At 37.4% G+C, this 26,002-nt stretch overlaps 1 protein-coding gene across 19 annotated transcripts in view; it reads left to right on the top strand.

The window, feature by feature from the left end:
- The window catches only part of WDPCP (WD repeat containing planar cell polarity effector), a 489,024-nt gene that overhangs the window by 326,621 nt on the left and 136,401 nt on the right, over nucleotides 1-26,002 (top strand). The window contains exon 15 of one of the 19 annotated variants that reach the window (XM_057309432.1): nucleotides 1,845-26,002. This exon is cut by the window's right edge and continues 14,632 nt beyond it. The exons of the other annotated variants lie outside the window; for them this stretch is intronic. Within the exon in view, the coding sequence (XP_057165415.1) occupies nucleotides 1,845-1,894 (50 nt within the window). The 3' untranslated portion in view covers nucleotides 1,895-26,002. The remainder of the gene's footprint in view (nucleotides 1-1,844) is intronic. 19 annotated transcript variants of the gene reach the window in all.

Raw genomic sequence — 26,002 nt, 5'->3', positions numbered from 1 at the left:
TAATCTAAAAGTCTGTTCAAACTTTATAATATATAAAAATGATAGTTTTAAAAACTGTTATAATATCAACATGAGCTTCCTTTTCCTAAACTTATTTTGTCTAATGTGACTAAATCTGGAACTATTGATCTCTGGACATTCCAATTCCTATTCTTCCTGGTATTTACTATTCCTAAATTAGGCAGAGGACCCTCAGAAATGTAATAGAATTCACTTCCTTGTGGAACTCCTAAGAAACGAAGTTTTAATAGATATCTGCTTTGTAAATTTGCTTCAAATTATTATAACAAGCCTCTCCATGGATTGATCATCTTTGTTTTTATAATGCTGTTTGCAGCCAAAAGGAGCAATTGCCAGCTTCTCTTTAACAATGGAGGTTTTGCATTTTAAAGCTATTTAAAGTTACTAAGGCTGAAAAGGAATGTGAAGAAGTTATCACAGAATTTCAGAAAAATGAAGAAACTCCATTATTCACCAGTATGCTTTCTGTGCCCTGTGAATGCTTGATTACATTACTGTAGCCAGCTGATACTTCCAAGCCAAATAGCCCTTTGAGCCCTGCCTTATTTCTAGCAAATATCTTTCTTCACTGAAACCCTGTTCCTCCCCACTTTTCAGCCTTTTTTTCAGGCCTTTCCCTTTGACCTTGATTACTCTCCCTTAACAAAGATACCATTCAGTAACAACAGTAACTATCAAAAGGTGAACATTCAGACGGATGTTCTACTCCACTTTTATTCTAGAAAATTGGGTTGACTCCCACTCAAAATTAGGAAAGGAATTAAGAAAGAATCTCTAGTTTCTTAATGGTAGTTTCTGTCTAGTTCTTCCATAGAGCCCACATCATGCTGGGGAAAGCTAATTTTATCTCAGGTTCCTTTAATTTAGTTCAATTCTGCTCTCTCAAACATTTCTGAAAGCAGAAAATTAAATTTTTGGCTTTCAAAAGTGTTCTTTGATGCAAGCAAGAAGGTAAATTATGTAAAATAATAAGAGTATTCAAGTTGAAGGATTTCAGGGGTGCCTGGGTGGCTCAGTCGGTTAAGCGTCTGTCTGCCTTGGGCTCAGGTCATGATCCCAGTGTCCTGGGATTGAGCCCCACATCAGGCTCCCCGCTCAGCGGAAAGCCTGCTTCTCCCTCTCCTGCCTGCCGCTCCCCCTTCTGTGCTCTCTCTCTCTCTCTCTGCAAATAAGTAAATAAACTCTTTTTAAAAAATAAATAAGTTCAAGTATTTTAGTCTAAATGGAAGAGTCTGTAAAAATTATCACATGTGGTAGCCATCAACATAACTAAAAGCAAGAGTTGCCAAAGGATAAGTTCAGTGATAATAATCTGAACAATTTGAAAGTTTTTTATTTAAATTTTTTATTCTAGTATAACATACATACAGAAAAGCACACAAATCATAAATTTGACAACAGATTTTTACAAATAAACACATTCTTGTAACCATTATCCAGACCAAGTAACATACATTATCAGGACCGCACAAGCCCTCTCATACCCACTTTAAGATACTACATCCCAGCCCAACTATCTTTACTCATAACACTATACATTAGTTTTATCTTTCTTTCAAATTTTAAATAACTGGAATATATATACTATTATTCTGGTTTGGGCTCCTTTCACTTAACTTTATGATATTCTTTTATATTGCTGTATATAATTATAATTCTTTCCTTTTTATTGTAATTCTTTCCTATTTATTTATTTATATAGTATTCCAGTAGATAAATATATATACTTTTATTCATTCTATGCCAGATATTTGAGTTCTTTCAAGTTTGGGGCTTATGTGAATAGTGTTGCTGTGAATGTACTTGTGTTTGTCTTTTAACAGATGTATACACAGATCTGCTGAGTATGTGCTTAAAAGTGGATTTGCTGTGACACAGGATACATTCATATGTTCAACGTTAATAGTGTGGAAGAGGAAGAAATTTTCCTCTATCCTTCAAGGTTTTTCCATGATGACTAAAAATCAAATTTACACAAGACTGATTAATAGAGAAACTAATGATGTACTGTATGTTGGCTAATTGTATTTAAATTAAAAAAAAAAGATCCAAGAAAAAAAAAAAAAGCCTGATTAATAGAAAATGAAACAAGGTTTAATAATACATATACCTCCTGTATACATGGGAGAGACCCAGGAAAACTTAGCATCTCACCAAAATAGGCTGAAGCCGTCACCTTAAATACCATCTCCATCAAAAAACAAAAGAAGATGTTGTAGGTAGAGGATCAGTTATGGGAGGTTACCATAAAAAGCATTAAAAAAAAAGGCTAAAGTTGTCATGCAGATTTAAGTTCATGCCTTTCTTCACTGATGACCGTTTCTAGGCATCTAAGAGTCATCCCCCTCTTCATGATACTGAGGGAGACACCCTTCCAAATGGAGATTTCCCTTATACATGGAAGTGTCTCTTAAGGAAGGGCAACTTGGATTTCAGACATATTGTTGTGTCTACAGTTTCTTAAAAAATACCAGCTTAGAATAATCATTATGCCAAAGAGGCGTATCTTTTTTTAGTCAAATTTATATATTCTTATTTTTTAAAGTTTTTATTTAAATTCCAGTTAACATACAGTGGTGTAATATTAGATTTCATTCCTTTTAAGGCTAATATCCCATTGTATATATATATACCACCTCTTCTTTATCCATTCATCAGTCAGTGGACATTTGGGCTCTTTCCATAATTTGGCTGTTGTTGATAATGCCAGCATAAATACCGGGGTGTACATATCCCTTCAAAGAAATATTTTTGTATTCTTTAGGTAAATATCTAGTAGTGTGATCGCTGGGTGATAGGGTAGTTCTATTTTCAATTTTTTGAGGAATTTCCATCCTCTTTTCCAGAGTGGCTACACCAGTTTGCATTCCTGTCAACCTACCAGTGCAAGATGGTTCCCCTTTCACCGCATCCCAAAGGCACATAGCTTTATGGTGGAAAAATCTGCTCCCCTACAGTAGTTATTTCCAGTTTTCCTAAGGGGCTATAACAGTTTATCTTCTCACCAGCAGTCCATAACAGTAGAGCTTGCTCCATCCTCACTGATGCATGATATTGTCTGCCTTTTGCATTTTAGCCATTCTGGTGGGGAAGACATTAATATTTTGTAAATGTGATAGTGTATATATAGAATGTTCCTGGGCTCTTTATTTCATTGGTCTCTTTGTACTTGCACAAATATCTCAGTGTTTTTTTTTTAATTGAAGTATAGTTGACACACAATGATACATTCCACAAGTCTATATCTTATGTTACGCTCACCATAAATGTAGCTTTCATCTGTCACCATACAACACTATTATAATACCATTGACTAGATTCCCTATACCTTTCATCCAATGACTTCTTCATTCTGTAACTGGAAGCCTGTATCTTCCACTCCCCCTTGACTCATTTGCCCATCCTCTACACACATCCCCTCTGGCCACCCTCAGTTTTTCTCTATAATTATGGGTCTGTTTCTGCTTTTTGTTTCTTTTGTTTTGTTTTGTTTTGTTTTGATTCCACGTATTTATCTGTGTCTGACTTATTTCACTTAGCATATCCTCTAGGTCCATCCATGCTGTCTCAGATGGCAAGATCTTACTCTTTTTTATGGTTGAGTGTGTGCGTATGTGTATACGTATATACATATTTATCCATTCATCTGCTAATGGACACTTGGGTTGTTTCCATATTTTGGCTATTATAAATAATGCTGCAATACACAGGAGTACATATATCTTTTCAGGTTAGTGTTTTCATTTTGGGTAAATACCCAGTAGTGGAATTACTGGATCATGCAGTATATTTATTTTTAATTTTCTGAGAAGTATTCATATGGTTTTCTACAGTGGCTCTGCCAACTTACAGTCCCACCAAGAGTGCATGAAGGTTCCTTTATCTCCACTTCCTCAACAACACTTACTGCTTGTCATTTTGATTAGAGCCATTCTGACAGGTGTAAAGTGATATCTCATTGTGGTTTTGATTTGCATAATCCTGCTGATTAGTAATATTGAGTTCTGTTTCATGTACCTATTGGCCATCTGTTTGTCGTCTTTGGAAAAATGTCTGTTCAGGTAGGTACTCTTTCCATTTTTTAACTGGATTGTTTGATGGGCTTTTTTGGTGGTGGGTTGTATACATTCTTAATATATTTTGAATATTAACTCCTTGTCAGATGGATCATTGCAAATATCTTATCCCATTCAGTAGGTTGCTTTTTGTTTTGGTGTAGTCCCAATAGTTTATTTTTGCTTCTGTCTCCCTTGCCTGAAGAGATAGGTCTAGAAAGATATTGCTAAGGCTGCTGTCAAAGAAATTATTACCTATATTTTCTTCTAAAGTTTTATGGTTTTAGGTCTAACGTTTAACTCTTTAATCCAATTTGAGCTTAATTTTTTTGTATGGTGTTAAAAACTAGTCCAGTTTCATTCTGTTGCATGTAGCCATCCAGTTTTCTAGCACCATTTGTTGAATAGACTGTCTTTTCTCCATTGTGCATTCTTGCCTCCTTTGTTGAAGATTAATTGACATTATAAATTTGGGTTTATTTCTGGGTTGTCTATTCTGTGTCATGGATCTGTTTTTGTGTCAGTACTATACTGTTTTTGATTACTACAGCTTTATAAACTGTATCTTGAAATCTGGGATTATGATACTTGTCAAGATTGCTTTGGCTATTCGGGATCTTTTGTTGTTCTATACCAATTTACGATTATTCTAGTTCTATGGGGGGAAAAGCTATTGGTGTTGATGAGGATTGCATTGAAACTGTAGACTGCTTTGGGTATTATGAACATTTTAACAGTATGGGTTGTTCCAATCCATGAGCATGGAATATCTCCCTTTTTTGTGTCATCTTCAATTTGTTTCATCAATGTTTTAGAGTTTTCAGAGTACAGGTCTTTCACCTCCTTGATTAAGTTTCTTCCTAGGTATTTTATTTTTTTAGTGCCATCGTAAATGCGATTCTTTTTTAATTTTTATGGTTTTTTTTAATTTTTTATTGCTATGTTAGTCACCATACAGTACATCATTAGTTTATGATGTGTTCCATGATTCATTGTTTGTGTATTACACCCAGTGCTCCATGCAATACGTGCCCTCCTGAATACTGATCACCTGGCTAGCCCATCCCCCCATCCCTCTCCTCTGAAACTCTCAGTTTGTTTTCCAGAGTCCACAGTCTCTCATGGTTCATTCCCCCTTCTGTTTACCCCCCCTCCATTCTTCCCTTCCTTCTCCTACCGATCTCCCTGCTATTAATGGGATTGTTTTTTAAATTTCTCTGCCACTTCATTAGTAGTGTATAGAAATGCAACTGATTTCTGTGTATTAATTTTGTGTCCTGCAATTTTACTGAATTTATCATTTCTAATCGTTTTTTGGTGAAGTCTTAGGGTTTTCTATGTATAGTATCATATCATCTGCAAATGATGACATTTTCACTTATTCCTTACTAATATGGATGCTGCTTATTTCTTTTCTTGTCTGATTGCTGTGCTTATGACTTCCAGTACTGTGTTCAATAAAAGTGATGAGAGTGACATCCTAGTCTTATTTGAGTTTTTAGAGGAAAAGCTTACAGCATTTCACTATTGAGTATGTTAGCTGTGGGTTTTTCATATATGGCCTGTATTATGTTGTGGCATATTCCCTGTAAAACCACTTTATTGAGAGCTTTTATCAGAAACAGATGTTGAATTTTATCATAAGCTTTTTTTTTTTTTTTTTACATCTCTTGGAATGATCATGTGATTTTTATCTTTCACTTTGTTAATATAGTTTTGCACATTGATTGGTTTACAAATATTGAACCATCCTTGCCTTCCTGGAATAAAGCCCACTTAATCGTAGTGAATGATCCTTCTAATGTATCATTCAAAGTTGTTTGCTAATATTTTGTGGAGGGTTTATGCATCTTTGTTTATCAGGGTTATTGGCCTGTAGTTTTCTTTCTTTGTAGTGTCTTTGTCTGGTTTTCGTATCAAAGTATGGTGTCTTGTAGAATATATGTGGAAGTTTTTCTTCCTCTTCTGTTTTTCAGAATAGATTAACAAAAATATGTACTCTATTTTTTTTTAAGATTTTATTTTTCTATTTGAGAGACTGAGAGAGCACAAGAGGGGGGGAACAGAGGGAGAGGAACAGACTCCATACTAAGCACAGAGCCTGATGTGGGGCTCAATCTCACAACCCCAAGATCATGACCCGAGCCAAAACCAGAGTCAGATGCTCAACCGACTGAGCTACAAAGGCTCCCCACTACTGACTTCTTTAAACATCTGGTAGAATTTAACTGTGAATCTATCTGGTCTTAGATTGTTGTTTATTGGGAGTTTTTTGATAATGGATTCAATTTTTTTACTACTAATTGGTCTGTTCAGATTTTCTATTTCTTCTTCATTCAGTTTTGGAAGATTATGTTTCTAAGAATTTATCCATTTTGTCTAGGCTGTCCAATGTGTTGGCATATAATTTTTTGCAGTAGTCTCTTCTAATCTTTTGTATTTTTGTAGTATTTTGTCACCTTTCCTTTTTTATTTCTGAATTTATTTGGATCCTCCCTCTTCCCCCCCCCCCCCCCCGAGGAATCTGGCTAAAAGTTTATTAATTCCGTAGATCTTTTAAAAAAAAAAATAGCTCTTGGTTTCGCTGATCTTTTCTATTTTTATTTTAGTCCTTATCTCATATATTTCTATTCTGATCTCTATTTTTCCCTTCCTTATACTTATCTTAGGTTTTGCTTGTTCTTTTTCTAGTTCCTTGTAATTGTAAGCTTACATTGTTTGAGATTTTTGTTTGATGTATCTCAGTATTAATTTAAATTTCCCTTAGAACTATTTTCATTGCATCTCAATGATTTTGAACCATTGTTCATTTTCATTTATTTTCATTTTCATTTATTTCCATGTTTGATTTCCTGTTTGATTTTTTGTTGCTGTTGACCAACTGTTTGTTTTGTAGCACGTTGTTTAGCCTCCACATATTTGTGTTTTTCTGGTTTTTTTCTTGATTGATTTCTAGTTTCATAGTGTTGTGGTCAGAAAAGATACATGTGATACCTATCTTTTATTTATTGAGACTTGTTTTGATCTGTCCCAGAAAATGTTCCATGTGCACGGGAAAAGAATGAGTATTCTGTTGGTTTTGGGTGGAATGTTCTGTACATTTTTTTCTTTAATTCCACCTAGTTAACATACAGTGCAATATTAGTTTCAGGTGTTGAATTTAGTGATTCATCATTTACAATACTCAGTGCTCATCACAAGTGCCTTCCTTAATCACCATCCCCTGTTTAAACCCTCCCCCCCCCAGTAACCATCATTCTGTTCTCTATAGTTGAGTCTGTTTCTTGGTTCGCTTCTCTTCCCCCCGCCATGTTCATTTGTTTGTTTCTTAAATTCCACATATGAGTGATATAATATAGTATTTGTCTTTCTCTGACTTATTTCACTTAGCATAATACTCTCTAGCTCCATCCATGTTGTTGCAAATGGCAATATTTTGCTCTTTTTTATGGCTGAGTAATATTCCATACGTACCATACCGCCTCTTCTTTATCCATTCATCAGTTGATGAATATTTGGGCTTTTCCCATAATTTGGCTATTGTTGATAATTCTGTTGTAACCATTAGGGTGCATGTGTCCCTTTGAATTAGTATTTTTGTATCCTTTGGGTTAATCCTAGTAGTACAATTGCTAGATCATAGGGTAGTTCTATTTTTAACTTTTTTGAGGCATTTCCATATTGTTTTCCAGAGCGGCTGCACCAGTTTGCATTCTCACCAACTAAGACACTGTTTTCTTATTGATAGTCGGTCTGGATGATCTATCCTTTGATGTAAGTGGGGTAATAAATTCCCTTATATTATAAGTATGGGTTTGTGGTTACCACGAGGTTCATATATAATACTCTATGTATAGAGAAGTCTGTATGAAGTTCATGGTAACTTAAGTTCAAACATATTCTAAAAGCAGTTTTGGGATGCCTGGGTGGTTCAGTTGGTTAAGCATCTGCCTTCAGCCCGGGTCATGATTGCAGGGTCCTGGGATCGAGTCCCACATCGGGCTCCTTGCTCAGCGGGGAGCCTGCTTCTCCCTCTGCCTGCCGCTCCCCCTTGCTTGTGCTCTCTCTCTCTCTGACAAATAAATAAATAAAATCTTTAAAAAAAAATACTTTTACTACCCCCTTCCATGTTTTCTGTGTATGTTATTAGGTATTACATTTTTTAATTCATATTTTTCTTCTAATTAAGTCCATTTAACATTTCCTATAAGTGGTTTAATGGTCATGAACTTTTTAAACCTTTATTTGTTTGGGAAACACTTTCTCTCTCCAATTTTGAATACTAACCTTGCTGGGTAGAATATACTTGGTTGCAGGTTTTTCCTTTCAGCATTCTGAATATATAATGCCACTCTTTTGACCTGCAAAGTTTCTGCTGAAAAATCAGCTGTTACCCTTGTAGGGTCCCTTGTATGTAACTTTTCTCTTGCTCCCTTCAAATTCTGTCTTTAATCTTTGATATTTTATGTGGACCTCCTTGGGTTCATCTTGTTTAGAACTCTTTGTGCTTTCTGAACCTGGATGTCTGTTTCCTTCCCCAGGTTAGAGAAATTTTCATCTATTTCTTCAAGTAAGTTTTCTTCTCTTTTCTTTCTTCTCCTTCTGGGATAATGTGAATCTTTGTTTACTTGATATTATCCAAGAGATCCCTTAACCTATCCTCATTTTTTAAACTTCTTTTTTTTCTTTATGCTGTTCAGATTGGGTGCTTTTCACTACCATGTCTTCCAGATCACTGATCCATTCTTCTGCATCCACAAAACTATTGATTTTCTCCAGTATATTTTTCATTTCAGTTATTGTATTCAATTCCGATTGGTTCTTCCTCATATCTTCTCTCTCTTTGTTGAAGTTCTCACTCAGTTCTTCCACTCTTCACACAGTGAACATCTTTATGATCATTACTTTAAATTCTTTATCTGGCATATTTCTTATCTGTTTGATTTACTTCTAATTCTGAAGTTTTTGTTTCATTCTTTCATTTGGGGCATATTTCTCTGTCTTCTCATTTTGGCTGACTTTCTGTGGCTGTTTCTATGAATTATGTAGGAAAGCTTCTCTGAAATGTGAAGGAGTGGTCTTATGTATGGTTGTACTCTGTGTAGGCTGTGTGTGCCTGGTAACTTTGGTTCACTGGGTGGCACTCTGGCTGGCATGAGTTAGGCATGACAGGGTACTCCGTGCTTGGGCTATCCTAGTGGGATGGCCATATCTGAAGTAGGCATGGGCTGGGACAGTCCCAAGATTCCCCACACACAGAGTGCTCTGGCAGAAGAGCTGAAGCAAATGCAAGCTATGGCGTCCTGGGGTACTCTGTGCATGGGGACACCTTGGCTGGGCAGTTGTATCCAAAGCAACTATGAGCCAGGAGGTCCTGAAGAACTCTGAGCCAGGGTGTTCTAGGATGCATTGTGCCTATGCCACCTTGGTAACATGCTGGAGATGGAGATGCACTGCACTGGGGCCACCTTGGAATGGCCAGGGCTGGTGTGAGCTAGGGGCACAGGGCTCACAGAAGTGGTAGGCCATTTAGAACACTTGGACCCTAGTGCTATCTACACTATCAAGGTGGAAGGAGAATGTAAACCTTGGTGCTCAGCAGCTGCTCTCACCCAGAGTTCCAGTAGCTCCTCCACCATTTGGTAGAGTTTTAGGGCTAGTTCTTTATATTTCAGTCACTCTTTTAAACTATGGCTTTTTTCCTGTGCCCCAGGGTATCCAGGGCTGGAGTGGGCTAGGGACCGAAAACTCACTGAGACTGCAGACTGGCTGTAGCGAGCAGACCCTGCTCCGTTCTGTGCCATCAAGGTTGATGAGAGCATAAACCGTGGTGGCACTCTCCTGCCCCTTTGACCTAGAAAGAATTCCAGCAGCTCCCCTACTGTTTAGGAGGGTTCTAGGGCTTGTTCACTTGTATTCTAGTTACCCTTTTTTTATTTTTTTTAAAGATTTTATTTATTTTTGCAAGAGAGAGTATGTGTACATGAGCAGGGAAGGGAGGGGCAGAGGGAGAAGCAGACTCCCGGCCGAGCAGGGAGCCTGATGCTGGACTTGATCCTAGGATCCTGGGATCATGACCTGAGCCGAAGGCAGAAGCTTAACCGCCTGAGCCCCCCAAGCGCCCCTCTAGTTACCTTTTAAACTGCAGCTTTTGTTCTGCACCACAAGGCAGATGACTCTGCTTATGGTCACTAATACTATCCCTCCCCACTGCTATTTGCAGCAGCAGGAGTGGGTGGTCCTTTCATTGTCATGTCTCTATCTTACCATTGTCTATGTGGTTATTCTTTTGTTGTGAGGAAACTGTTCTACCAGCCCTCAGTTCTTCAGGAGGAATTGCTGTAACAATACGTATAGATTTGGCATGTCTGTGGAGGAGGGTAAATTCAGGGTCTCCCTGCATTGCCATCTTGGACCCAGTATCTCACTATTTTAAGGAATTCTGGCTTTAAATCTTTAAGTATTTAGAGAAATGTAATTGACATATAATATTAGTTTAAGGTGTACAATATCATTATTCAACAATTATATACATTACAAAATGATAAGCATGCTTATATACTCTGTCACCATGCAACCTTATTACAGTATTATTCACTATATTTCCAATATACTTTTCATGCTTGTGACTTACTTTACAAATGGAAGTTTGTAGTTCCTAATCTCTCTCACTTATTTTGATTTTCCTACCCACTTCCCTATGGCAACCACCAATTTCTTGTCTGTATTTATGAGTCAGTTTCTTTTGTTTGATCAGTTTTTTTTTTTTTTTTTTTTTTTTTAGATTCCACATATAAATGAAATTATGTGGTATTTGCCTTTCACTGTCTGACTTACTTCACTTAGCATGATACCCTCTAGGTCCATTCATGTTGTCTCAAATGGCAAGATTTCATTCTTTTTTATTATGGTTCAGTAATATTCCAGTGTGTGTGTGTGTGTGTGTGTCTGTGTGTGTACACACATGCATACATACACACAAATCACATTGTATTTATCCATTCATCTATTGCACACTTGCATTGCTTCCGTATCTTGGCTATTATAAATCTGCAAAAAAGAGGTACATAAATCTTTCTGAATTAATGTTTTCACTTGCTTCAGAAAAATACTCAGATATGTAATGACTGGGTTATATGTTATTTCCATTTTTAATTTTTTGATGAACCTCTATACTGTTTCTCATAGTGGCAACACCAATTTACATCCCACCAACTGTACCTGACTATTCTCTTTTACCCACATCTTCACCGACTCTTTTGTCTTTTTTGATACTAGCATTTCTTTTTTTATTATTATTATTTTTATTATGTTAGTCACCATACAGTACATCCCTGGTGTCTGATGCAAAGTTCGATGATTCATTAGTTGCGTATAACACCCAGTGCACCATGCAATACGTGCCCTCCTTACTACCCATCACCGGTATATCCCATTCCCCCACCCCCCTCCCCTCTGAAGCCCTCAGTTTGTTTCTTGTAGTCCATAGTCTCTCATGCTTCATTCCCCCTTCTGATTACCCCCCCTTTCTTTATCCCTTTCTTCCCCTACCGATCTTCCTAGTTCTTATGTTCCATAGATGAGAGAAATCATATGATAATTGTCTTTCTCTGCTTGACTTATTTCACTTAGCATTATCTCTTCCAGTGCTGTCCATGTTGCAGCAAATGTTGAGAACTCGTTCTTTCTGATAGCTGAATAATATTCCATTGTATATATGGACCACAACTTCTTAATCCAGTCATCTGTTGAAGGGCATCTCGGTTCCTTCAACGATTTAGCTATTGTGGACAATGCTGCTGTGAACATTGGGGTGCATATGGCCCTTCTCTTCACTACGTCTGTATCTTTGGGGTAAATACCCAGTAATGCAATACTTGGATCATACGGTAGCTCTATTTTTAACTTTTTAAGGGACCTCCACACTGTTTTCCAAAGTGCCTGTACCAACTTCCATTCCCACCAACAGTGTAAGAGGGATCCCCTTTCTCCACATCATCTCCAACATTTGTTGTTTCCTGCCTTGTCAATTTTTGCCATTCTAAATGGCGTAGGGTGTTATCTCAATGTGGTTTTGATTTGAATTCCCCTGATCTCTAATGATTTTGAACATTTTTTCATGTGTCTGTTAGCCATTTGTCTGTCTTCATTGGAAAAGTGTCTGTTCATATCTTCTGCCCATTTTTTTTTATTTGATTATTTGTTTCTAGTGTATTGAGTTTGAGAAGTTCTTTGTAGACCTTGGATACCAGTCCTTTATCTGTAGGGTCATTTGCAAATATCTTCTCCCATTTGTGGGCTGCCTCTTAGTTTTTTTTACTGTTTCCTTGGCTGTGCAGCAGCTTTTTATCTTGATGAAGTCCCACAAGTTCATTTTTTCTTTTGTTTCTCTTGCCTTTGGAGATGTGTCATGAAAAAAGTTGCTGTGGCTGATGTCAAAGAGGTTGCAGCCTATGTTCTCCTCTAGGATTTTGATGGATTCCTGTCTCACATCGAGGTCTTTCATCCATTTAGAGTTTATCTTTGTGTATGGTGTGAGAGAGTGGTCAAGTTTCATTCTTTTGCATGTAGCTGTCCAGTTTTCCCAGCACCATTTATTGAAGAGACTGTCTTTATTCTGCTGGATGTTTTTTCCTGCTTTGTCAAAGATTAGTTGCCCAAAGAGCTGAGGGTCCATTTCTGGGTTCTCTATTCTGTTCCATTGTTCTGTGTGTCTGTTTTTGTGCCAGTACCATGCTGTCTTTGTGATCACAGCTCTGTAGTATAGCTTGAAATCAGGCAACGTGATGCCCCCAGCTTTGTTTTTCCTTTTCAACAGTTCCTTGGCGGTTCAGGGCCTTTTCTGATTCCACACAAATTTAAGGACTATTTGTTTCAGTTCTTCGAAAAATTTCATTGGTGTTTTAATCGGGATAGCATTGAAAGTGTAAATCGCTCTGGGTAGCATAGACATTTTAACTATGTTAATTCTTCTGATCCATGAGCATGGAATATTTTTCCATCTTTTTGTGTATTCTTCAATGTCTTTCAAGAGTGCTCTGTAGTTTCTAGAATATAGATAGATCCTTTACCTCTCTGGTTAAGTTAATTCCAAGATGACGTATGAATTTTGGTGCTATTGTAAGTGGAATCGATTCCCTAATTTCTCTTTCTTCAGTCTCATTGTTCGTGTATAGAAATGCAACTGATTTCTGAGCTTTGATTTTGTATCCCGCCACATTACTGAATTACTGTATAAGTTCTAGTAATCTGGGGGTGGAATCTTTTGGGTTTTCCACATAGAGTATCATGTCGTCTGCAATGAGAGACAGTTTGACTTCTTCTTTGATGATTTGAATACCCTTTATCCCTTTTTGTTGTCTGATTGCTGTTGCAAGGACTTCTAGTACTATGTTGAATAATAACATCGAGAGTGGGCATCCTTGTTGTGTTCCTGATCTTACGGGGAAGATTTTCAGCTTTTCCCCATTGAGAATGAAATTCGCTATAGGCTTTTCATACATGGTTTTTATGAAATTGTGGAATGTACCCTCTATCCCTACACTCTGAATTATTTTAATCAGGAAAGGATGGTGTATTTTCTCAAATGCTATTTCTGCATCAATCGAGAGGATCATATGGTTCTTGACTCTTTTTTTTTTTATATGATCTATCACACTGATCGATTTGTGAATTTTGAACCACCCTTGCATCTCAGGGATGAATCCCAATTGGTCATGATGGATAATCCTTGTAATGTACTGTTGGATCCTATTAGCTAGGATCTTGTTGAGAATTTTGGCATCTATATTCATCAGGGATATCGGTCTGTAATTCTCCTTTTTGATGGGGTCGTTCCCTGGTTTGGGGATCAAGGTAATACTGGCCTCATAGAATGAGTTTGGTAGTTTTCCTTCTGTTTCTATTTTTTGAAACAGCTTCAGGAGAATAGGTATTACTTCTTCTTTGAATGTTTGGTAGAATTTCCCTGGGAATCCGTCAGGCCCTAGATTCTTGTTTTTGGGGAGATTTTTGATTACTGCTTCAATCTCTTCATAATTAATTGGTCTGTTTAAATAATCAATTTCTTCCTGTTTCAGTCTTGGTAGTTTATAAGTTTGCAGGAAGGCATCCATTTCTTCCAGGTTAATTTATTGGCATAAAAATGTTGATAAAAGTTTCTAATGATCGGGGCGCCTGGGTGGCACAGCGGTTAAGCGTCTGCCTTCGGCTCAGGGCGTGATCCCGGCGTTATGGGATCGAGCCCCACATCAGGCTCCTCCACTAGGAGCCTGCTTCTTCCTCTCCCACTCCCCCTGCTTGTGTTCCCTCTCTCGCTGGCTGTCTCTATCTCTGTCGAATAAAATAAAATAAAATCTTTTAAAAAAAAAGTTTCTAATGATCCTTCTTATTTCATTGGTGTTGGTCGTGATCTCTCCCTTTCCGCCCTTAGAGATTCTAACTTTCATTCATAATTTTATTAACTTGGGTCCTTTCTCTATTCTTCTGAATAAGTCCGGCCAGTGGCTTATCAATCTTATTTATTCTTTCAAGGAACCAGCTTCTAGTTCTGTTGATCTGCTGTGATGTGCTCCTGTTTTTTAATTCATTGATCTCCGCTCTAATCTTGATCAACTGCCTTCCTGTGCATGGGTTAGGATGGTTCTTCTGTTGCCGCTCCAGCTTCTTGAGGTGAGAATATAAAAACTGCATTTTATATTTTTCTATTCTTTTGAGTGAGGCTTGGATGGCTATGTATTTTCCTCTTAGGACTGCCTTTGCAGTGTCCCATAGGTTTTGGGCCGTTGTGTTTTCATTCTCGTTGGTCTCCATAAATTGTTTAAATTGATTTCTAATTTCCTGGTTTACCCAATCATTCTTGAGCAGGATGGTTCTTATTTTCCAAGTCTTTATCTTCCAAATTTTTCCTTATGATTGAGTTCTAGTTTCAAAGCATTGTGGTCTTAGAATATGCAGGGAATAATCTCAGTCTTTTGGTATCGGTTGAGACGTGTTTTGTGACCCAGTATATGGTCTATTCTGGAGAACGTTCCTTGTGCATTCGAAAAGAATGAGTATTCTGTTGTTCTGGGGTATAGTGTTCTGTATATATCTATGAGGTCCATCTGGTACAGTATGTCATTCAAAGCTCTTGTTTCTTTGTTGATTTTCTGCTTAGCTGATCTGTCTATTGCTGAGAGCGGAGTGTTGAGGTCCCCTACTATTAATGTATTATTATCTATATGTCTCTTTATTCTGGTTAAGAGTTGGCTTGTGTATCTAGCTGCTCCCCTGTTAGGGGCATAGATATTTATAATTGTCATATCCACTTGTTGGATACATCCTTTAAGAATAATATAGTGTCCTTCTGTATCTCTAACTACAGTCTTTAGTTTAAAATCTAATCTGAGAATTGCTACCCCAGCTTTCTTTTGAGGTCCATTGGCATGAAAAATGGTTTTCCATCCCTTCACTTTCAGTCTGGATGTATCTTTAGGTTCAAAATGAGTCTCTTGTAGACAGCAAATGGATGGGTCCTGTCTTTTTATCCAAAGCGCAACCCTGTGTCTTAATGGGAGCATTTAGGCCATTCACATTGAGAGTGATTATTGAGAGAAATGAGTTTAATGATGTCATATTGCCTGTGAAGTCTTTGTTTCTATAGATTGTAAATTTCTGTTCTGTATCACTCTTGGGGCCTCTTTACTTTTATAGAACCCCCCCCTTAATAGCTCATGTAGGGCTGGTTTGGTGGTTACGTATTCCTTCAGTTTCTGCTGCTCCTGGAGATCAAAATTCTTTGATCAGAACCAAAATTCTCTGATCCTGGTCCTTATCTCTCCATCAATTCTGAATAACAGCCTTGCTGGATAAAGGATCCTTGGCTGCATGTTCTTCTCAGATAGAGCTTTGTACCCTGCCAACCCTTCCTAGCCTGCCAGGTCTCTGTAGACAGGTCTGGCGTTATTCTGATGTTCCTCCCTCTGTACGTGAGGATTCTCTTCCCCCTGGCCGCTTTCAACCCTGTATCCTTGGATCTAATATTTGCGAATTGCACTATTATGTGACGTGGTGGTCTATTCTCATTTATCTTGGGAGGGGTCCTCTCTGCCTCTTGGACACGAATGCTTGTTTCCTTTGCCAGATTAGGGAAGTTCTCAGCTACAATTTGTTCAAATATCTCTTCTAAACCTCTCTCTTTTTCCACCCCCTCAGGGATGCCAATGATTCTGATATTGGAACGTTTCATTGAGTCAGTAGTCTCCCGTAATCTACATTCTTGAGATTGGATTTTTTGAGCCAGGTTTCCATTTTTTCATTCTATTCTTCCATCCCATCTTCCAATTAACTAATTCATTCTTCTGCCTCATTTACCCTGGCCATCAGAGCATCTAGTTTAGACTGCATTTGATTCATAGCATTTTTAATTTCTGCCAGATTTGCTCTCATTTCCACCCTTAGAGATTCTATATTCTCGTTAATATTTTCATTAATATTTTTTTCCAGCCTACACATCATCTTGACCACTGTTACTCTGAACTCCATTTCTGACAATTTGGTTATATCCATATCCATCATTTCTGTGGCAGAGGCCACAGTCTCTGTCTCCTTTCTTTGCTGGGGGGGTTTCTCCTCATCATCATTCCGATGAGGAGAGGTTGCGGGGATGTACAGAGCCCAAATTATTGACCAGGACCCAGGCAGTGTGCACTTGTTTTATAGGGACCTTAGGGATGTGGGCTTCTTGATTTTTCAGCCTGTCTTCTTGGGGAGGGGCCTGCCACACTGATACTCAGGCAACCCTCTTTGGGTAGAGTTGCCCCGTCCCCTGCGAGGGGGGATGGGGATGGGCACAATGTGAACCAATATTTCCGGGCCTTTGTTCTCTGGCGGCTTTCCCTGGTGGTTTTTTGTGACTCTTGTGAGACTCAGAGCAGCAATGACCATATCCTAGCTTCTTTCTCAGAACAGAGAGATTGCAGTCCGCTCTCCACTGAGCTCTCCTGGCCACTTTAACTCTGTTTCTGTCGGTGCTGCTGAAAACCCTGCAGTGTTCTGGGCTGTGTGCTCCATAGCCGTTCTTGCAGCCCTTGCTCCCAGGGCCGGCACGTCTCTGTCCTTTGTGCCTCTAACACCGCCAGCTGTCCCCAGTTCCCATGCGCACTTCTGAGCTCCCTGTTTCAGTGTGGTTCGTGCTTGCTCCACAGCGCTGGTTTTCCGTCTGGTTGCATGGGCGTTCCCAGGCTTACGGTCTCAGTCTGCTCTCTCACGGGTGCCCGTCTGCGAGTCCGCCCGCTCCCCAGTGCAGGTGGCTACTGCTTCCCGGTGCCCGAGCATGGCAGCTCCCTCCCTCTTCCGTTTATCTTCTGATATCTGTGTGCGGTTTCACGGCTCCCCGCTTCATACCTCAATACTCAGCGCTGGAGATTTTCATCTGTAGAGATCCAGATCTATCTTCCTATGTGTTGGGCTGATTTCGTGGGTGTTCAGGATGATCTGGTAGATATCCAGTTCGATTCAGGGGACCAGCTGAAAAAAGGTCCCCTACTCCTCCACCATCTTTTTCCGACCTCTATGGGCTTTATTATGTGGAGGTATTGGCCTTCTATACCCACTTTAAGAGTTCTTATCATGAGTGGACGTTGCGTTGTGTCAAATGATTTTTCTGCATCTTTTGAGACAATGATATGATTTTTTATCATTTTGTTAATATGGTTTGTCACATTGGTTGGTTTGTGAATATTGAACCACTCTTGCATCCCTGGAATAAATGCCACTTGGTCATGGCAAATGATCCTTTTAATGTTTTTGAATTCAGCTTGCTAATATTTGTTGACGATTTTTACATCTATGTGCATCAGGGTATTGGTTTGAAATGTTCTTTTTTTTTTTTTTGTAGTGTCTGTATTTATTTTTGGTATCAGGGCTGACCATATAGAATGAATTTGGAAGTTTTCCTTCCTCATGTTTTGGAAAAGTTCAAGATGAATACATATTAATTCTTCTTTAAGTGTTTGGTAGAATTCACTGTGAAGCTGTCTGGTTCTGGACTTTTGTTTGTTGGAAGTTTTTTCATTACTGATTCAATTCCATTACTAGTAATTAGTCTCATTCAAATTTTGTTTGTTCCTGAGTGAGTTTTGGAAGATTATATGTTTCTAGGAATTTATCCATTTCTTCTAGGTTGTCCAATTTGTTGGCATATGATTTTTTATAATATCCTCTTATAATCCTTTATATTTCCTCCTTTATTTCTGATTTTGAGTCCTTTTTTTTTTCTTGATGAATCTGGGTAACGGTTTATCAATTTTGTTGATCTTTTCAAAGAACCAGTTCCTGGTTTCATTGATATTTTCTATTGTTTTGCAGTCTGTATTTCACTTACTTCTGCTCTCATCTTTATTATTTCCTTCTTTCTACTAGCTTTAGATTTTCTTTTTCTAGCTCTTTTAGGTGTAAAGTTAGATTGTCTGAAATTTTTGTTTCTTGTGGTAGGCCTGTATCACTCTGAAGTTCCCTCCTAGAACAGCTTTTACTGCATCCCAAAGATTTTGATCTGCTGTGTTTTCATTTGTTTCCATTTGTGTTTTGATTTCTTCTTTGATTTTTTGTTGTTGTTGACTAATTGTTTTGTAGCATGTTGTTTAGCCTCCACATATTTGTGTTTTTCCAGTTATCTTGTGATTGATTTCTAGTTTCATAGTGTTGTGGTCAGAAAAAATCAAATGATACCAATTTATTGAGAATTGTAGTCTAAATTGTAATCTATCCTGGAAAGTGTTCCATGTGCACTTGAAAAGTATGTCTCTCCTGTTGTTTTTGGATGGAATGTTCTGTATGTTAATAAGTCCAGCTGGTCTAATGATGTGTCATTCAAAGTCAATGTTTCCTTGTTGATTTTCTGGATGATCTATCTTTGATGTAAGTGGGGTATTAAAGTTCCTTATATTGTATTACCGTCAATATTTTTCATTATGTCTTTATATTTGCTTTATGTATCTATGTACTCCAATTTTGGTGCATAGATATTTACAACTGTTATATCCTCTTGTTGGATTGATCTGTTTTATCATTATGAAATGCTCTTCTTTGTCTCATGCTAAAGTTTTTTAAAAGTCTAATTTTTCTGATATAAGTATTGCTATGTTTTTTGTTTGTTTCCATTTGCATGGTACATAGTTTTCTGTCCCTTCACATTCAGTCATTAGGTCTGAAGTGAGCCTCTTTTAATCTCTGCAGTCACCCTATGTCTTTTGGAGTGTTTAGTCCATTTAATTTAGAGTAATTACTGATAAGAATGTACTTACTGCCATTTTGTTACTTGTTTTCTGGTTGTTCTTGTAGTTCTCTGTTCCTTCTTCTCTTCTCTTGTGATTTCATGGCTTTCTTTAGTGTTATGCTAGGCTTTATTTTTTGTGTATTATAGGTTTTTGATATATGGTTACCATTAGGTTCATATTTAACATTACGTATACAGCAGTCTATATTAAGTTGATGTTTGTGTAAGTCCAAACACATTCTAAAAGCACTAAATTTTTACTCCCGCCTGCATGTTTTATGTATATGAGGTCATATTTTACAGTTTTTGTGTGTATCTCGACTGTTTTTTGTAGATATATTTGATCTTACTGCTTTTGTGTTTTAATATCCATCCTGGTTTTATAGTGGATCTTCTATTACCTTTACTTTGTGTTTACTTTTACCCGTGATTTTTTCCTTTACCATTTTCTTATTTCTGGTTATGGCCTTATCTTTCCACCCAGAGAATTCCCTTTAACATGTCTTGTAAGTCTAACTCTCTGTGTTTGTTTCTGTGTATGAGAAAATCAGATACATTTCCTGGTCTTGAAAGTAGTGGCCTTGTGTAGGAGCGGTCCTGTGGTGCTCTACAGTGCAATCTCCATTGGTCACCAGAACCAGGCACAGCAGGGGTGTCTGCTTGTGGATCACATGCACAGTGCTGTTGTGACTGAGCCATGTTTGCCTTCAGACCAGGCTGCTGACCCACCTTGCCTGCTGTGGGTGCACCAGACAGGGATTGGTCTCTGTGCTGTTGAGAGGTACGTCTGAGGCAACTGTGGGCTTGGAGGTGGGCAAAGTCAGTGGTCAAGTTAGCTGTCTGTAATTAACCACTGCACAGCTGCAGGTACGCTGAGTGGCAGAACTTGCTTTCTGCATGGCCAGCCAGGAGGCTTTTGTTGATGGGCAAGGTAAGCAGTCAGACCTACATATCTGCGCTTGCAGGCGCACCAAGCAGCAGGGCTTTGTCCCTGCACAGCCACTGAAAAGGCTCGGCTGTTGGAACGGCTGGCACGCGGGTGTGGGGGGTTATCTTACACTCTCACCAGGACAGGTGTCACTTTGCAGTAGTGCTGGGCCCTGCCAGGGCTACTTGCAGGATGTGGCAGAGCAGGAGCCACTTTGGAGGGATGCCTGTTGAGGCAGGTGGGTCCATGCAGAACACAAGGGTGGGCTTGCCAGTGCTGGCAAGGTAGGTGGAGAGTGTTACCACTGGCTCCCCCAGGCGTCCAGCTAGTTTGGGAGAGAGGAAGAGAAAGGACACCTGCCAGCACTTTTGCTCCTGGAGAAATATCCTGAAGAGTCCCTTCCCTTTCAGTGTATGTTCTGAGATTAGTAAATAAATCTTTGTGTACACTTGAGGCACTTTTCAAACTGCCGCTTCTGTGCTGTGTCCCTGGCCAAGTTATTATACTTACTCTTTAAGGGTAGGGACTGAGTTTACGGTCATCCTTCAGCGTTCCCAGAGCTAAGCCCACTGATTTTTAAGGCACCCAGATTTAAGCTGCACTGATTTTAAAAGCTCCTAAAGTTAAGCCTCACTGGTTTTCAAAGTTAGATGTTATGGGGACTCATCTTCCCAGTGCCTGGATGCCTGATGTGGGGTCTGATCCTCTCCTTTCTCCCCGCTTTTGGTTTTCCTCCGATTCGTGTTTATTCTCACCGGGGGTTTGGGTCCCAACTGTGTCTCTGCCCCTCCTACTCTTTGCAATGTGGCTTCCTCTCTACGATTAACTGTGGAAGGTCTGTTCTGCCAATCTGCAGGTTGTTTTCATAGTTAGGTGCTTAAAGGTAGCTGTTAGCTCAGTGTTTATGGGCTGAGATCCTCCTCAAGATCCCCCTACTCCACCAGCTTCCTTGAACCTCGACTTTTGGCCAGGTATTTTAAGTGAAATTGCACCAACCTAATTTTAACATTTTTAAAGTAAAGTATTGACTACTGCAGCCATGAATGTGGTATCTCTCTTCATTTAAAAGGTCTTTGATGTTTGTCAGTGATATCTGGTAATTTCTCAGAGTTATCTAAGAGGTAAAACTTTGCTCTTATACTTAAAATACCTCATTATTTTTATAAAAAGCTTCTAAAATTAATCTACAGAAGAAGTTTTAAATTCTGCAATTTAAAATTGGGTTTAACTGTTTACCTACACTGCTTGAGAGGCCACATTCTATTACTTGTTTGACTTCGGAGATTCATTCATGCCAACCTACTTCTGGCTCCACTTCACCTAGCTTCTCTTTATTGTGTCATGATGTCAGGTTTGATCTATACCTTCCTATCTCTAGGCATCTTTGCCTAAAGATATAATCCTAAACCCTTCATGATTATAAGCACATCAAAGACTAACTGCTTTGCTTAGCTGCAGAGGTCTACACAAGACTATTACTTGTATAACTTAAAAGAGATTTATAGTTTCCAGTAAAGTTCCTTAGAATCCATCTGTATCCAACCTTTGTTGCTTTCTTTGTGGCAACATAACACTGTCAGTCACAAAATGTGACATGTTAAATAACACCAGTTCTTAATTACCTTAAGTATAGATTTTCTCTAAATTAGGTATTTATTTTCAGGTCAGAACTTTCCAGTATTTAAACAGTTAAATAGTATTCAGGATTCTAAAATATGTTAACTATATAATGAAACAAGATGTCATCTTTTCAGAACTCACCTAGTGATAAATTGACACTTAGCAAAAGATGTTAATAGTATTTTTCTGTGGAGAAAGGTGCAAATATTACACTCTCTGGGTTTTAACCCTACTTTTTCTCCTTTTCAGAAAGAAGTTAGTTTCAAGCATTCTTCTCTGTTTTACTTATTTTCAGAATAGTAAATTGTGCTGATCCAGGCCAGAATTATTGCCAATTGAATTTTCTGCAAGTAAATAATGAAGAATTTTACTTGAGGATTAGTATGTAACATTAAGAATAATTAATGAAACCATAAAGTTAAGAATAAATAGAATATGTGCTAATTTGGCCAGTGTGGAGTACAACAAAAGTATCTATCAATAATCACAAAATGTGGATGGACAAATAGACTCATGCAGTTCAGGGTGGTAGTCAGGACAGTTCTAGTTCTGGCGAAACTAGTCAAGACTAACCATCTGACATTTTAAAAGTCACTTTTTTGTGTCTCAGTTTGCTCATGTATAAAATAAGGAGACAGAACTGGAAGACTCTAAATCTTTTTCAGCACTGAAACTTTATGCATATGATTAGATGACCACTGGAACCCAATTAAGATACTAAAGAATTTTAGACAACATACAATTCTAAAAAAAAAAAAATTTATTCATATCTACCTAATTGTACAAATCCATATTGAAAAAAATTAGTTCGAATATTCTCTTAGCAGGGCAATTGCTTTATTCAAAAGATTCTTTTGGATTAAATCTTCCTATATACAATAAATTTCGGTATAAAGTAACATCAAGGTGCAAAAGCAGAAAAGCTAATATAGGAACTGAATAATTTCTAAATAAACGATGATTTCACATATTAGCTGACAAAAATCATAAAATTATTAGTTTACTTTTGAGCTGAATTTGGACCTCTAACAAACACTTATTTTGCATGTATAAAATTCTCTATGTAATGTGTCAGAATTTATATCAGTTCTTACCATGTCCCCTGGAAACCACTGTTCACAAAACAATCTGTTATATAGTTCGTCTGTAAAGCCTATGAGTTAAAAACATACATATGTTTTATCAAAATACCTCTTTTAACCATTTTAAAGTTTACAAAATGGCTTCATATTACCATAAATCTATATTCCTAAGGGAATCAGGGAACGATCAGAGTTTTTATAGTCACTTAGTTCCCAAAGGCTTAAAGAAAATAAAATGCCCTACATTCCCAGATATAATCTATATATCCTTATAGTTTGCTGTGAGGTAGAATTTAGTTTAAAGCTGACCTATTTCAGCTGCTACCATGCACATACATACACACCTTTCAAGAAATGAAGATGTCAGGAATTCAGAAGGTATTCTAGTGATGCATTATTAGCACAGGCTTCTATGGCCTTGCAAGTGCCAATAGAGCTGGGAAGAGATACACAAAGTTCAGTGACATCATGTTGGCAGCTCGAAAATGACCACAGTAGGAGTACTCACATCACAGAAATAAGCAAATTGCATCGGTCTTTTTTTTTTTCTTTTTTTTTCTTTTGGTTATTAATCATGTAAGAGAACATCACTGAGGCGATCCCAGGTTATAGTTCACAAGAGCAAAATTTCCACCTATCAAAGATTCTATAACTGTACCTGATTTTAACTACCAGACTGAATAACATTTTTAACATTCACATATCCTTCTCTAACTTCCTATAATTTGATTGGAAGGATAAAAGAGGGAGTAATAAGCTCCATATCATGTATAATTTATTGCATGGCTTAGAACCTGTTTAATAGTGTTGTCCAATAGAAACAGAATGCAAGCCATATACATAACTTTACATTCTCAACTACAACTTCAAGTACATCTCAAATCAGATGTTAAATTATCACTGGAAACACTTTAACTGTATTTAGATTTCATAAAATTTACAGTTGAAGTAGTTTTAGGTACCCAGGTTAGTCCACACATTTTTTTTTATAATTACTAAACTGAGTATCAGTTTTTAACTTTTAATTATTTAAAATTAAATAAAATTTAAAAGTTACTTCCTCAGTAATACTGGCCACATTTCAAGAGTTCACCAGCCATACATACTAGTGGTTAGCAGACTGGCCAGTGTAGCTTTGTGGCATCTGTACTGCAGAAGTTTCTCAGAGGCTTGGGCCTTATTCTGTAGCAGCTTAAAGTTTGCCATCAAATGAATTATTTCACTTTTCAGTGCCTCAATTTTCTAAGACAATAATAACCTTAGTAGAATAATGGCTTAATAGTTATAACTATTTAATAACAGAAGTTCTAATGATTGCTATAATCATGAAATCACTCATGATACAGCAGCTACCATTTTTGTCATGTCATGTTATTTAAACAACTAATTCATCAAATGGTAGATGCATTTTGAAGAAGAGTTTAACCTCGTTAGGTGTTAGTAGCAATAAATGCTAAGCATTTATAGAGTGTTTTCCATCTTTGAAGGGCTTTACAAATTGTAATTATGCTAAATAACATATCATTTTTGTTAGAAGTGAATTCCTGAGACCAAAGAACTTTCTCAACAAAAACCTTCAATACACTTGTCATACACTCTATACTACATAAATTCAAGTGTTAAGGTCTTATTTCTGAGTGATGAACAGGACCAAATATTCACATTAAGTAACTTCTGATTTGAGATGTACTTGAAGTTGTAGTTCTGATACTCAGAAAAATGGTGCTTCTATAATGGTCATGACTTGTGTATTATCTGCAAAACTAACAAATCAAGTACAGCTCTCTCGATTATATAAAATGGATTTTTAAATCTCATTTTTATGGTACTTAACCTCTAAACCTCCATCAGGACCATAATAATACCATCCATTTTTACTGGCTTTATAGTTTACCTACATCATTTTATTATCTTAACAACCTAAAGGATAAACAGGACAGGTGTTGTTAGGCCCATTTGGGGGATGCTATTCAAAAAGGCTAAGAGATTTGCTCATAGTTACACAGTGATCAGTGCAAGAGCTAGAGCCAGAATCCAGGTATTATGATTTTAGCCATAATTTAGTAAATGCTTACTAGATGTTACAGAATATGTCAAACACGGTGCATTACCTCATTTAATGGTCATGACAATCTTGCAACATATCTGTTTTACAGATGAAGAAAGTATGATGCAGAGAGATTGCTACACATCTTTTTTCCTGTGAAAGAGAAACATGTTTCTAATAAAACTCTTTCCTTATCTAGAATTGGGTGCACTCATAAATTTACACACTAGAATAATGTACAGAGATGACTATTAAATTTTTATAAAATTTACTGTTTTTCCAAGCTAATAATCTAGAATTTGGAACACAATCATTTAAGCACAAGAAACAGCTGGCGAATATTTTCATGTCAGGTGGTATGAATGCTAAGTTTATAACCTTTCTTCTGTTGATTCAATGTAAGGTAATTTGATGCGACAGGGTATGACATAACACAAAGATGACTCAGGTCAGGAATTTCAAGAAATCTTAAAGTATTTAAAAAGTATTTAAATAAATAGTAAAGATCTATAGGGTGTGATGGATAATAGGAAAAAAGACTATAAAGAGTTGACTTCAAATGCTTAAATGCTTAGGAAAGTCTTTTACTCAGAAAAAAGGAAATATTTGGCAATGAAGGTAGGGGAGGAATCTCTAGGGTCCTTTACTGTTAGAGTACCTACCAGCAGATATATCTATTTAGTGTTCACATATTTATTTGTTGACCAGACAATTCAAATGCTAGATTTGTTTCTCACACCTACTTTTCTGTTTCTTCTAAAGCCTTTGCAGTTATTTCGAGATCATTATACACTTCTATCCCAAAGCGTGGGGTTTCAACAAAGAATATGGTTATATCACAATGTTTGCTTCTAAGGGGCTGAATTTTGTTTCTATCATAGGAAAATGAGTGTGTACTTTTTGAGGTAGACATTAAAATATACATTTGGAGGGGTGTACATACCATAAATGTTCAACTCCGTGAACACACTCATATAACTATAATCCAGA

The sequence above is a fragment of the Ursus arctos genome, unplaced genomic scaffold (genome assembly GCF_023065955.2).
Source record: "Ursus arctos isolate Adak ecotype North America unplaced genomic scaffold, UrsArc2.0 scaffold_8, whole genome shotgun sequence".
In the NCBI taxonomy this organism is placed as follows: domain Eukaryota; kingdom Metazoa; phylum Chordata; class Mammalia; order Carnivora; family Ursidae; genus Ursus; species Ursus arctos.
Note: the sequence above shows the minus strand (reverse complement) of the source record. Positions and strands in the feature narration are given on the sequence as shown.